General features: G+C 56.0%; 1 protein-coding gene across 9 annotated transcripts in view; it reads right to left on the reverse strand.

The window, feature by feature from the left end:
* Positions 1–12843, reverse strand: part of AGO2 (argonaute RISC catalytic component 2) — a 115438-nt gene that overhangs the window by 26621 nt on the left and 75974 nt on the right. For all 9 annotated transcript variants that reach the window (XM_036923021.2, XM_036923031.2, XM_057497649.1 and 6 more), the window contains 9 exons: positions 11865–12046; positions 9881–10017; positions 8930–9064; positions 8039–8126; positions 6612–6759; positions 5751–5870; positions 5500–5622; positions 2539–2672; positions 895–1079 (listed from right to left, as the gene is read on the reverse strand). In XM_036923021.2, coding sequence (XP_036778916.1) covers positions 895–1079; positions 2539–2672; positions 5500–5622; positions 5751–5870; positions 6612–6759; positions 8039–8126; positions 8930–9064; positions 9881–10017; positions 11865–12046 — 1252 coding nt within the window. The remainder of the gene's footprint in view (positions 1–894; positions 1080–2538; positions 2673–5499; positions 5623–5750; positions 5871–6611; positions 6760–8038; positions 8127–8929; positions 9065–9880; positions 10018–11864; positions 12047–12843) is intronic.

The following is a 12843-nucleotide window of genomic DNA, read 5'->3' on the forward strand; positions in this document are numbered from 1 at the left end:
GCATTCCCCGGACTACAGTCACCTGTCTACGTGACTCCCCCCTCACTGTGATCACCTGCCTACACACCTTCCCCTGCAGTGTAACTACCTGTCTACTGCACACCTCCCCCCAGATTACAGTCACCTCCCTACACACCTCCCCAACTCATAATCACCTGTCCACACACACCCCTCACTGTGATCACCTGCCTACACACTTCCCCCACTGCAATCACCTGTCCACATGCCTCCCACTCACTACAATCACCTCTCCACATAGCTCCCCCACTACAATCACCTGCCTATACACCTCCCCACTCACTGTAATGACCTGTCTGCACACCTCCCCCTGCATTATAATCACATGTCCACACACCTCCCCTCACTACAATCACCTGCCTACACACCTTCCTAACTCATTGTAATCACCTGTCCACACACCTCCTGCCACCCTGTGAGCTTCCTGAATGTGTATCTGGACCTAATCTTTGTGTCTCCAGGGCCTGGGTGCCATCACATGTTAGCTGAAGGAACGTGCAACCGCCCTTCTGGCATAAAGGACTTCCATGAACTTTCAGAGAATCCTGAGGCAGGCACTGAGAAGGCACAGGAGGACACACAGGAGCTGGTGACCCCCCCCACGGATCTGTGTGCCTCGAATGGATGGTCCTCCACCCAGCCAACATTTGTGTCAGGCAGCAGACAAGTGGCAGCACATGTGCCGGCTTCCAGAGCTGTGGTCTCAAGACAAGGCTAAAGAGAGTGGCCGAGCAATGGCTGGGCAGCAGTCAGAAACCACCTGGCCTTGCTTAATTCACAAGTGGGCCAGAAACAAACTCAAAAGGCTCAGGCTGCACGAACACCCACAGAGCTCACAGCAGTTTCCAAAGGCCAGCAAGACCACCAAAGGCTTACCATACACCGGGGTTTTGCCAGGCAGGATGACCACCACGAGCTGAAGACCGGCGTACGTGTTCTTCAGGTGCCTGAACATGGGCTCCACGCTGTCCGCCCCCTGTGCATATTTACAGAAGCACGGCTGGCCTTGGATCGGCATCCCAGCATCTCTCGAGATCTTTCTGAGCTGCTCAGTGAAGGACCTGAAGGAGAAGGTCCATGAACCCAGACATGCCTGAATGCTGCCCAAGAATTCAGACCAACCGGAGGCCCTAAGTAGAGGGCTCAGTGTGAACACAACCAAACCCATTTTCAATGAGATCAGAATCTAAGCTGACGTCCTGGACAGAGCCACTTCAACATGTTACCTTGTGAAAAAGGTCACACGTGCTAAGCAAGCACGTAGGTTGAAGGAAAGGCCCTTATAGCTATTTTGTCATGAAAAAATGGAAGGCTTCGAATCATATCCATGTTGCTACCGCAGCTGTGACACCCCAGCAGGCAGGAATAAGCATGCAGGGAGCGGCTGCCCCCGAGTTCTGGTGCAGACCCAGCCTGCACACCTGCTCCAAGAACACCGAGCATCACGGCACAGAGGGAAGCTGGGAGCTGGCCATCCCCTTGATTTGTTTCCCTGCTTTTCTCATGGGTACACAGCCTGGACTTGGATACATAATCATGGGAGAAAACAACAGCAGCCAGAGTGACACCGGCTGCTACCACGAGCCTCCTGAAGTCACGGGCGAGGCGCTGACACAGGTCAACAGCCGCTGTTTAAAGTTTAGGAATAATAATCACGTTGCCTACTACAATAAAGGTTAGGACACTCGGGCCCAGCAAGATAGTTTTTAAAGAAACACAAGTGTATCTGCAATTCTACCTGCATCAGATGTGTCTCAGGACCATGGAGCCCCAGGCTAGAAGGAAATGAGGGGGACAAGGACAGAAAACACAGGGTAGAGGCCCCCGGTGCTCACACGCCAGTCAACTTTGTTTCCCAAGCCCCCTCTGTGCCTGCGGCCGACTGAATGCCAGCTCGCTGTGCTGGTGGCACGGAGCGAAGGCAGCCGCTCACCAAAGCGCCCGAGAACTTCCTGAGCACACAGCTTCCCAGAGCCGCCCTCTGCCAAGAATGTGCATCTGCCACACTTCCTGGGCTTCGAGCGTTCCTCCAGCCCCCACCCGAGGCGGGAGCTAAAGCTCTCCTCTCCCAGCTGGTTTGAGATGGGACAGGCGGGAGGACGAGGGCCAAAGGGAGGCCGCCCGGCCCAGGACGTGAGCGACAGCACCGGCTGCTCACGGAGCTGCTGTCGCAGGGCCTCACGCCCCAGCAGGCTGGGCCGGGACAGGATACAAGACCGAAGTGTCCTTTAAAAAAAGGCCAGCTCACTGAATGCAATTTTCTTCCGCTTCTAATATTTAAACTTGATCATTTAGTGTTTTGTTTCTCATATGATCCGTGCTACATCTCCAAACTCACTCAGAAATGGGCCTAAGAGGTAAACGCAGCACACAGAGGCCCACAGTCCTGGCCCACGTAAGCTGTCACGGGCAGGGAAAGCCTGCCGTGTGGCACCCCCAGCCCAGGGCACAGGCCTTCCCTGCGGCCACTCTGTCACTGCCCACAGGGGGCCGGAGCTCCTGCCCCTCGAGCGGCCTTACTTGAGGTGGACTTCGGTGCACTGGCGCTGGGGGGCGAAGCACGCGATGGCCCACACCTTGATCTCGATGCCCGTGTGGAACTGCTTGTTCCTCATGTCCCAGACGCCCTGGACAGGGGTGGCGATCGCTTTATTCTGTGAACAGCAAGAAGTTTAGAGTCAGAAAAAGTGGCAAACATGGTCCTCTGTGCTTGGATGTCGTCACCCCCCCTACTGCTGCTGGCCCCCAACTAGATGGGGGCTCCTGAGGCTCAGAATTGAGCCTGTGTGCGCCTCCCTATCTGGGCTGCCCAGCACCTCAGGGGGTCAGCTGTCTGCAGGACAGAGGGGCAGGTGGGCAGAGGGAGGGAGGTGTGAAGAGAGGACAGGTGGGACAGGGGTCGAGGAGAACAGGGAGGAGCCAGGGCCCCGCACCAGCCTCTCGGGCAGCCCACGAGGACGGAAATGCCTGCCAGGCTACAGGGAGGGGTCCCATTCTACAAAATGCCGTCATTATTTTGCCCCCCTGCATTACCAAGGAGGCAGCCAGGGAGTGGCAAGGTGGCTGGGCTGGCCCATCGTCCCCTCCATGCCCTGCACCACTGCCCACACTGTTCAGGGAGGGAAGGGAGGCAGCGCGTCATACACTGATTGACCTAATGTTGCCGTTGACACCATCACCTAAGGAATCTCTGAATCGCCTTCAAGTGAGCCTGGGGACAAGGAGTGGCCAGGAAGAGCCGTGTGGATCTGGGCAGGGCTGTGAATCCCAGGCTGGGGTCACCTCTCACGGACAGGGCTGCACCTGAGTTGCTGTCATTTACTCTGCAGAATTGTTTATGGCAGAAAAAATTTTTTTCTTACCAATATAAACCTATTTTAAAAATCAAGTATTACACAAATGAATGCTTTTGTTTCCTATATTTTTGTAACTACTACCCTGTTCCTACCAGCTTTTTTTTTAAGAGATGGCCACCACACGCACGTGCGCGCGCACACACACACACACACACACACACACACACACACACACACACACACACACACACAGTTTTGATAGGAATGGGCTCTTTTTCACACACACACACACACACACACACACACACACACACACACACACACACACACACAGTTTTGATAGGAATGGGCTCTTTTTCACACACACACACACACACACACACACACACACACACACACACACACACACACACACACACACACACACACACACACACACACACACACACACAGTTTTGATAGGAATGGGCTCTTTTTCACACACACACACACACACACACACACACACACACACACACACACACACACACACACACACACACACACACACACACACACACACACACACACACACACACACACACACACACACACACACACACACACACACACACACACACACACACACACACACACACAGTTTTGATAGGAATGGGCTCTTTTTCCTGCATGTGTTTCTCAGCCTCTCCGCTGGTGTTTGGACCCAGTGACCGCAGGATGCTAGCAGTGTTTGCCCCCCAGATGCCAGTCTCCAGACACTGCCAAAGGTCCCCTGGGGGCATTTAATGTTTGGCTCCAACAGTGGACAATGGGTGGGGCAGGGTCTGTGAAGAGTTCAAGCCCATCAAAATGCTTCAGGAATCTGGAAAATTTATTCATTTAAAAGAATTACACATTTTTAATCTCTACAAATCTAACATTTTTGCCAGGTCAGATAACAAGAGCTATTTGTTTTTTAGACGACTGCTCTGTTTACTAAGGGGTAGAAAGTCGATGAAACAGATGTGTCTAGGGACAGAGACATGACACTGGATTTGTGATCTTGGTTTTACCAGGCAAGGGCACATAAATCTCCACCAGGCAGGGTGTCCCTCGGCTCACTCGCAGAAGGGGAATCACACGCTCTTCCTTATGGGGTTGCACAGAGGATTAAAGGTGTCTGGATGTAGCAGGTGCACAAGGGGGTTGAGACACAGCCAAGAGGCCTCACTCAGAAGTCCTCCTGCAGAGAACGGGACGCAACCCGACACCCACTGGCAGGACAGGGACGCTGTACATGGGAATACTATGCAGCGAACAGAACGAGCCACGCGCCACACACCCCCAGAACCTCCTTGGGCCCTGAGAGAGAACGCTAAGTCAGAACAAGCACGGCACAGAAGGGCATTTAATATACTATTATTTTCCTAAGAAGGGGTGAAAAAATTTGTGAAAAATCCCTGGCTGACTTTACAAAGAAAAAAGATGACACCAACTGCTTCCGGAAAGAGCAACTCAGAGCTGGGGAAAAAAGACTCTTTCCCATAATTCTTCATCCCTTTTGCACTGCGAAACATTTTAGAAATAGAGCTTACGTGTTACAGTAAGAAAGGGCAAAACCCTACAAACTGTGCTGCAGGCCTGGCAGCCAGAGCGACACTCCGTCACGCGCAAGGCGTGAAGTCGGGCGTACACGTCCACCAGTGTCACTAGTGAGCAAGGGCCCCAGTGACGTTCTGCCGTCTGGAGGGCAGCCCCAGAGGGAGCAACAGAGGCCCTTGTCCAGAGCTCCGCAGGGCCCGCTGCATCACCCTGCAGTAGAAGCTAGAGGTTAAACGGGCAAACACACACAGCCCAGTGACTACCTGCTTGCCTGCTGCCAAATACTCCAGGCAAAGGCCATAGCCGGAGAGGGTGTGAGCTCCTGGGCACCCATTACACAAAGAGGCAATTTTGAAATTTTGATGGGATGCTAAAAATGATCTTTTGAAGAGATAAAGGGTAATACTGAAAACCTTCAAAAAAGGCTGAGGAAACTCAGTCCCTCAAAGCCCTACAACTTTTGCAGGCTCAGACTGGAGTCGGGCCCTTCGCCTTGCCTGTGGCCTACACCTTCAGGGTACGGAGCCGTGCTGACGGGCCACACGCAGCTGCACCGCCGCCAACCGCATGCCCACACGCACTGCACGCCTGGCCCTGCACCTACCCTGCCCCCGTAGAGGATGGAGGGTGGCTGCAGGACCCGCCCAGTCACATCTGTCATCTCGTCTTTGACCATGATTCCAAATTCACGAACATACGGATCTGTATTGAAACTTGCGCTTCGCATCTTGGAAAGGGAAAAAGAAAGGCAGTGAGAGGCGGCCCTTGCCTCTTTCCAGAAGCTGTATCTGCAGTTCCCTTGCCCCATGCAACCCGTCCTGGCTCCCCCTGGGCTGCCCGAGGACGCAGGCTCACCAGCTTGCTGATCTCTTCTTGCCGATCGGGCGCGGACCTGGCAGTTGCTCGGATCATGGTTGAGGTCTGATTGTCGGTTAACTTCTTAATACATCTCTGTCCTGCCACTATGTTACAGACCTATGAGGGGGATGCACAGACAGTGTCGGCACTCTGCTGGGGGCGAGGGTCTGAGGCTGGCACCCCGCAGCTGCCACGACACGCGCTCCTTATCCGTAAACTGCGAAGCCCCACACAAGTATCGGTGGTGACCGGTCCTGAAACCCACCAGGAAGAGCTCACCTGAGGCACCACTCAGCGGCCCCAGTTGATTCAGTGTGACCGAGCAGCCTGGGGCCCACACTGGTAACAAAACACAGCCTCCGAGAGCACGGCCAGCACAGGCGAGCTGTGCCCTGGATGCTGGGCTCTGAGGTCTCTGTCCTCAGACTCTGCAGGTGGAAAGGGAGTCTCCCTTCTGGACCACAGCTCAGGAAAAAGCAAATGGAGGCCTAGATGTGTGAATAGCTGAGTAAGTGCTCACTTACTCACAGAAAAGAGCTGGAACGCATTCGTGCCTTAATGTCAGCATTTGCTCTTTTCCCAGGCAAGTATTTTCCAAATAAGAAATATATTTTAGACAAGAAACAAAGGAAGAAACAGTCTCCTTTCTGAGCATTCTCTTCTGTGTGCCAGGGACGTGCTGTCCTGGTCTTCACACCGATCCTACAGGTGTCACTGCATACATTTTACTGATGGGGAAGCGGAGGGGTGAGTCTGTCCACCTGCCTGAGGCCCCCCCGTGGCAGGGAGAATGAACTCTGGACCTGGGCCTCTGCCGCCGGTCTAGGCTCACCGGCCGTGCAGAGCACGGTCACTTGCCTCCAGGGGAAGGTAGGTGTGTTTCTGCTCCTGTCCAACTTGTAAACATGGGAGGTGGGGGTAGCGCAGAACCAGCTTGTGCCTGTCCTTGAAGTACTGGGCCACCGTGCACTCCACCGTCTGCCCGCTCTCCTGCTGCAGTGGGAACCTAGGGAGGCAAAGAAGTAGCTCAGGGCAGGGACTCGCAGGGCCCCTAAGGACAGGCAGCCAAGTCCTGCCCGTGCCAGCTCACTAGGGCTTCCACGGTTTTGGGCTGAATGAGGTGTCAAAGGGGGTGCGTGGTGGGGCACTTTCCAGGGGTCCGGACCAAATAATGCCCTCTGGGTTGTCTGGAATATTCCTGAGTCCCTAAAGTTCCATTTTATTCCTGGAGTTGGGAAACAACTACCTCCATGTACATAATATGCAATAATGACAAACTACACACATCTACAGGTGCACATGAGGGATTCAGGGTAAATGAAGGCAAATCCAGCCAAGCATGACTACACTGACTCTCAAAGTCATTTACTTGGCCGCCCCAAGTGCCAGCCCCACAGGACCTAAACCTTCTGGGACAGGGTAAAGAAAGGGCCACTGGGGCATCACTGGCCACAAGCAGGAAGGTTGAGGCAAGAGAGGCCTGCATGCAGAGATGGGCGAGTGCACCGGTGTCCTGCACAGGCACTGGATCTCTGGGCCTGGCCAGGGCCAAGGACAGTGCCCCCTGGCCAGGGAACACCTGCCAACTCCTTAGCTCTCCCCAGGTGGCTGGGAAATCCCCACAGACTCATCCAGGTAGGAGGCCACAGAGACCAGGCACAGCTTATCAGCCTCCTGCCTGATAGGGCATCCCCCGCGCCCAGTAACAGAGCGGACGCTGCCCACAGAGCGACCGTGGATTAAACAAACAGGTCTCCCTGGGTCCAGGAGACATCAAGATGGGGCGCAGGAACCCAGCCCACCACTTCTCCCCCCAAATGAACACACATGACCTAAGGCCACGCCCAGCCTTGTGGCGAGCTAGTCACTCTGCGCATCCAGCTGCCACCCTGCTGAAGCACTGGCAGAGCCCAAGGCGCCGGGAGATGCCCCACTGGGAGTCGGCTCAGGCTGCGCCTGTGAATCCGGGCAGCGTCTACCCCCCGCTTCTCCCCAGCACCCGCTCAGCTCTGAGAGGACTGCAAACAAAAAAGACCCTCTCTTGTCTGTAAAATACAAAAAGGAAAACTGACAGGGAACCACAGAACGGGTGCCCACCCCACACAGGCAGGATTGCATTTATTTTCTTTCCAGGTAAGTCTGGAATCTACTGAGCCTAAGGGATAGTTCTGGAATCTGAAAACTAGAATGAACTAGTCCTTTCCAGAAGCGCCACTACTCCTGACTGCGGGCAGTGGAGTGGCGGTGACGTCCTAGCTGTGTGTGTTTGAGAGAAGGCTGCTTACGTCTGGTGGCTGGCGGGCCGCCGGGTCACATTGCAGACACGGTACTTCCTCTTCATCTGCCCGCAGTGCGTGATCTCCACCTTTAGACCTGGAGACACAGAGTGGCGGAGTTTCAGCGTGAAGGACCCACCCGGCCCTCAGCACAGGCCACTACCAGCTGTTTCAGGAGAGCGGCGCCCCAGGGCCAGGCCCAGGGCCAGGGCGTTCTTAGAGTCTTGCCTGGAGGTGGTGAGACTCGGGCCGGGCCCACCTCACCCACAGGGATGCCCTCCACCCCAGAAATACAGGGCCAGACAGAGCCAGGACACTGTTCTTCAGAATGAGGGAGACCATGTGGGCCCAGCCGTGGGCACAATGTCTGCTGCTGTGCCACGGGCTCCATCCAGGACTATTTTTAGCTGTAGAAGCCCTCAGAAAGGGACAGGTGCAGAGGGGCATGGCTTTGGCGCTCACTCTCTGCAGACAGGCAGAGGGCCTGAGTCACGGACTGAGCCCTGGCTGAGCTTGCGTGAGTGGAGTCAAGCTTGGTGGGCACAGACCTTGCCAGGCTGTGGGGTTACATGGCAAGGCATAAAAGTACACTGTTCATTCTAAAACGAATGCCATGAGATACAGATGATAACCACCCTGCTCCGCAGACACAGAATCCTTGACTTGGACACCACTGGTCACCACCCTGCTCCTGCTGCACAGAAAGACACTTATTTGGAGTGTGATGATTCTGCTCTGAATCCATCTTCCTGCTAAACCGTCTGATGGCTACCTTCTCCCACCACCTCCATGCCCCTTAGGAACCTGCATGGGAGCAGGGCTCCTGCGCGCAGTGAGGGCAGGCTGGGCACAGCCTTGTGGCCCTCGGCCTTTGGCTCGCTGCACCGGGCAGTTAGTTACCTTTGATTTCTTTGGTAAACTTTACCCTTTGGGAATCTGTCAGAGGTTTTTGTTGTTCTTCAATACTTTTAAAATCCAAAACTTCACAAACAAATTCAATTACTGGCTGTGCCTTATAAAATGCTGTTGCTGAGACTGTAGGTGGGGGGAAGAGAGAGAGAGAGAGGGTGAGACAGAAGAGCATGAAGTGGGGTCTGGCAAATGGTGCCCCCCCCATCTGCCCCGACAGCCCCCGGGTGCCTGCTGCAGGCCAGGCAGGAGGGCACAGAGCCCCTATTCTCAGTAACTACAGAGTCACCGCCAAGCCTCAGGGGTGGGACCGAGCCAGAGGTGGGGCCTGCAAGAGGTCACAGGCTGCCTGACCCTCCCTGTGGTTGGAAGGGGTCTAAAGATAAAGTCACCCTCCATGAATAAAACTAGGCTTAAAATAAGAAACCCAACACGTCATGATAACCATAAGCCTTAGATTTTCTATCTTCTCTGAAGTCTCCGTTCCCTCGGGTGGGCCACCACTGAGAAGCAGCTGGGAGTCTCCTCAGAAGGGCGAGCCACCCGTGAAGCTGAGCGAGACAAGCCAGAAGCTGCCAGACTGGCCACTTCTGATCAGCTGTGCCACACTCAGGCCCACCTGGCCGAAGATGCACACACGAGATAAACGGGGACCTAGCAGTGTGAGGTCTACTCACCACCCTCAAGAAAGCCCAGCCCTGCCCATGGCATCTGGGAACTTGTCCCACGCAGATCCCTCCGCCCATCGTAGCAGCTGAGCCACCATGTCTGGAGTGGGCCCTGCAGGCAGCTCAGGGTCAGGCCTGAGAACCACTGCCCAAAGCTAACAGGCAGGTGGGACACAGCATCCCCGGGCCAGATGGAGGCCACGTGTGCAGGGGACCACATGGGCCCACCCCAAGCCCTGGCCCCATCCCACCACAAAGTCTGGGGCTTGCTTACCGTCAATATTTAGCATCATTTTCCAAAGAGAAGGTCGGACAGACTGATGGAAGCCAAACCACACTTCTCGGCCCCCACCAAGAGGGTTAGAGCAGCCCTCAGACGCGGTGAAAAAGGAGCGGCCCACAGGGGTGTACCTGGAACAAGAGCCCCAAGAGACCCCTCCTATGACCAGGTGCCTTTTCAAGAAAGACTCCCAAGTTTGCCATACATCTACGTCAGTCAAGCAGGCAGACACACTCAACCATTGTTCTGCCTTTTTTGTCAGATGAAACTGTGGTCACTACACTGCATCCACAGTACCGTCACCTGACTGAGGGATGTCGTGTAGAGTGCAACCATGGGGATGCACGGACTCGCTGCAGGGAGGGCCAGAGGCATCTGAAAGCATCATGCAGTGGAAACACAGGGACCACGTCCTTCTGTGAGCCAGGCCCACCCAGGGGTGCTTCCAGTTCATGGACACGCGGCTAAGGAGAGCGAGCCATGGCCCAGCTGGGGCTGTGCGGCCTCACACGTGTGGGGTGTCCGTCCCTGGCTTTGCCTCATGTGTCCAGCCTTACACTCCCTTCAGCCTAACGCTTTAATCCTCTGACACGTGCTCAGCACTTCACACCTACCTAGGACGGGGTGGTGTCGGGTGTGAAGCGCAGACAGGGTTCTGAGGGCCAACCCTGAGCTGGCCGCGACAGCGAGGCCAACGTGTGAGCGGACTCACACGCTGGGGGGGGGCCGGTCACCGCCAGCGCGCTGAGAGCTCACCACCCGGGTGGAGCGGGCACGTTCCCCAGCGCGGCGGCCCCCGTGCAGCTTGGCGACCTCGCGGGGCCGCGACCTTACCAAGGACCCAAAGGGAAGGTGCTCGTTGAGCAGCGATGCCACCCGCACACAGGCCGCACTGTCCGCAGGCTGCGCACATGGCCCTCCCACTCCCCCTTGTGTTGATCCTGCCTCTTTCTCTATTATTCTTCCAGAAGGAAAGTAGACTTTCCTCTAGATTATAAAACATGGTAACTAATTGAAAGGAATTCAGAAAATAACAGTAATTCCTGCCACTTGTTTAAAAAATAGATTCAACATTTTGGCAACCGCCCTTCCAATTTTTATTTTGCGCCCACTGGCCTTCCTCCCATGAACAGCTCTGAGCAGCAACTGGTTATGAGGCTGGGGGAGGATCCCTTCCAGAAGGGACAGCGGCGCTGCACTTGGTCACCTCCTCCCAAGTCTGAAGAGTGGGAACACCAGGGTCCCCTTCTCTTCCCCTTTCAGAGGACTGGGGACGCACACTGTCCCAAGGCCTTCGGGGTGGGCTGCAGGCAGGGCCCAGCACGGAGGTGCACCTCACTTTGAGGCCGGCCTTCTTTGGCTTGTCATGCAAAAAGCTCCCAAGGTCCTACCGTGAGCCCCCTGGCCATGTGGAAGGAGGAGGCATGCATGGGCACAGGCCCACATCCCGGTGCAGTGGGCAGGCCGTGTTTACCCAGGGCCATCACACGGTGGGGGGGGGGGGTTCGGCCCTCCGACCAGCCCTCAGCTGCAGTGAGCCATGGCAGCGTCCCCCTGACCTGTGCCCCAACAAACTCCAGTGTGGTGATTTGTGGTAAAAAAGGAATTCATGGAGTAAAACAAAAGTTTAAAGCATCTGCGCTGCCCACGGCCCCGGAGGCTTGCACGTGCTGTGGCTCAATGGCTGTGCCTGGGATACTGCTCTGCGGTCCCTGTGTGAGGGCAGCAAGAACTAGAGCAGCGCTCGCAGTGCTGGGCCGGGGGAAGGTGGGGTGCCGGCACACACAGGCGGGGACGCCCTCCCGCCTGGGCCGAGGGCTCGGAGGGTTCACTCTCGGTGTCACAGCTCTTCCCACTGCCATGCTTTTATCACAGAGACCCATACGAGCACCACCACCCTGATTCTGAGAGTCAGCCCTTCCTCGGACAGATTCCACACGCTCCAGGTACACGCGGGGCTCCCCTGGGTGAGCCTCACCTCATGGACGGCAGATGCCTCATGACCACGTCCAGGGCCTGGATCGTCTCGAAAGGGACGCTGGGCAGCCGCCCCGAAAGTGCATCGTGTAACGCCTGCAGGCTCACGCAGGACACCCACTTGATGGACACCTTGAAGATGCGGTCCTTACCCTCTCCCGGCAGTGTGACCTCCAGCTCCACCTGTGGGGACACCCGGAGCACACGGTCATTCTCGCCTCCCGTGAAGCCACCAGGAGGCCAAGGCAGACGTGGGGAAGTTCAGTCGGCCCTTCAACCGCACACGTGTGGGCGCGCCCCTCACGCCCTGGCAGCGGCTGAAACAGCTGGGGGTTCTTCTGTCCACAGCCGTGTAGCACTTGCTCTGAGCCTGGGGCTACACACAGCAGGACCACATCCTGGAGGACAGGCCAGAGCCAGGTGTCAGGCGCGGCTGCTCTCTGAGGAGGGCTCGCCAGGAAAGAGGAGGGGTGTGGGCTGCCTCGGGTCCTGGGCAGCTGTTTCCCTGCTGGGGGTTCCTGTGTTCTGGGTCCCTTAAGAGTCCATGAGTATTGCAGTGAATAAACCTCAGAGCAGACATAGTCAGCAGCAGAAGAGTAACGGCAGAACCTGCGTGGGCGCACATCCTGCGCTCCTGCCTCCTTGCTGCCGGACCTGAGGCCACAGTAAGGTGGCAGGCCACAGCCTCTGACTAAAGAGCGTGGCCCGTGGGGGCATCATGCCTGGCAGGGCCTATGAACACTCCCAAAGCTGCTCACAGGATGTCTAGGCCTGTCTGTGGGCAGGACCAGCATCTATGGGCACAAAATGAGCAGAGAAAACAGCTTCAACAAGACCAATTAGGATCTTCTGGGAAGAAATTAAAATTCTTAGTAAAACCCCACCATTAACCACACAGGTCTCTGTGGCCTGTAACAGCCTGGGCCAATCAACTCCCTATGGCAGTGAGACCGGCCCTTCCTGTGCCACCAGGACTGTCA

Source organism: Manis pentadactyla, chromosome 3, assembly GCF_030020395.1.
Source record: "Manis pentadactyla isolate mManPen7 chromosome 3, mManPen7.hap1, whole genome shotgun sequence".
In the NCBI taxonomy this organism is placed as follows: Eukaryota; Metazoa; Chordata; class Mammalia; order Pholidota; family Manidae; genus Manis; species Manis pentadactyla.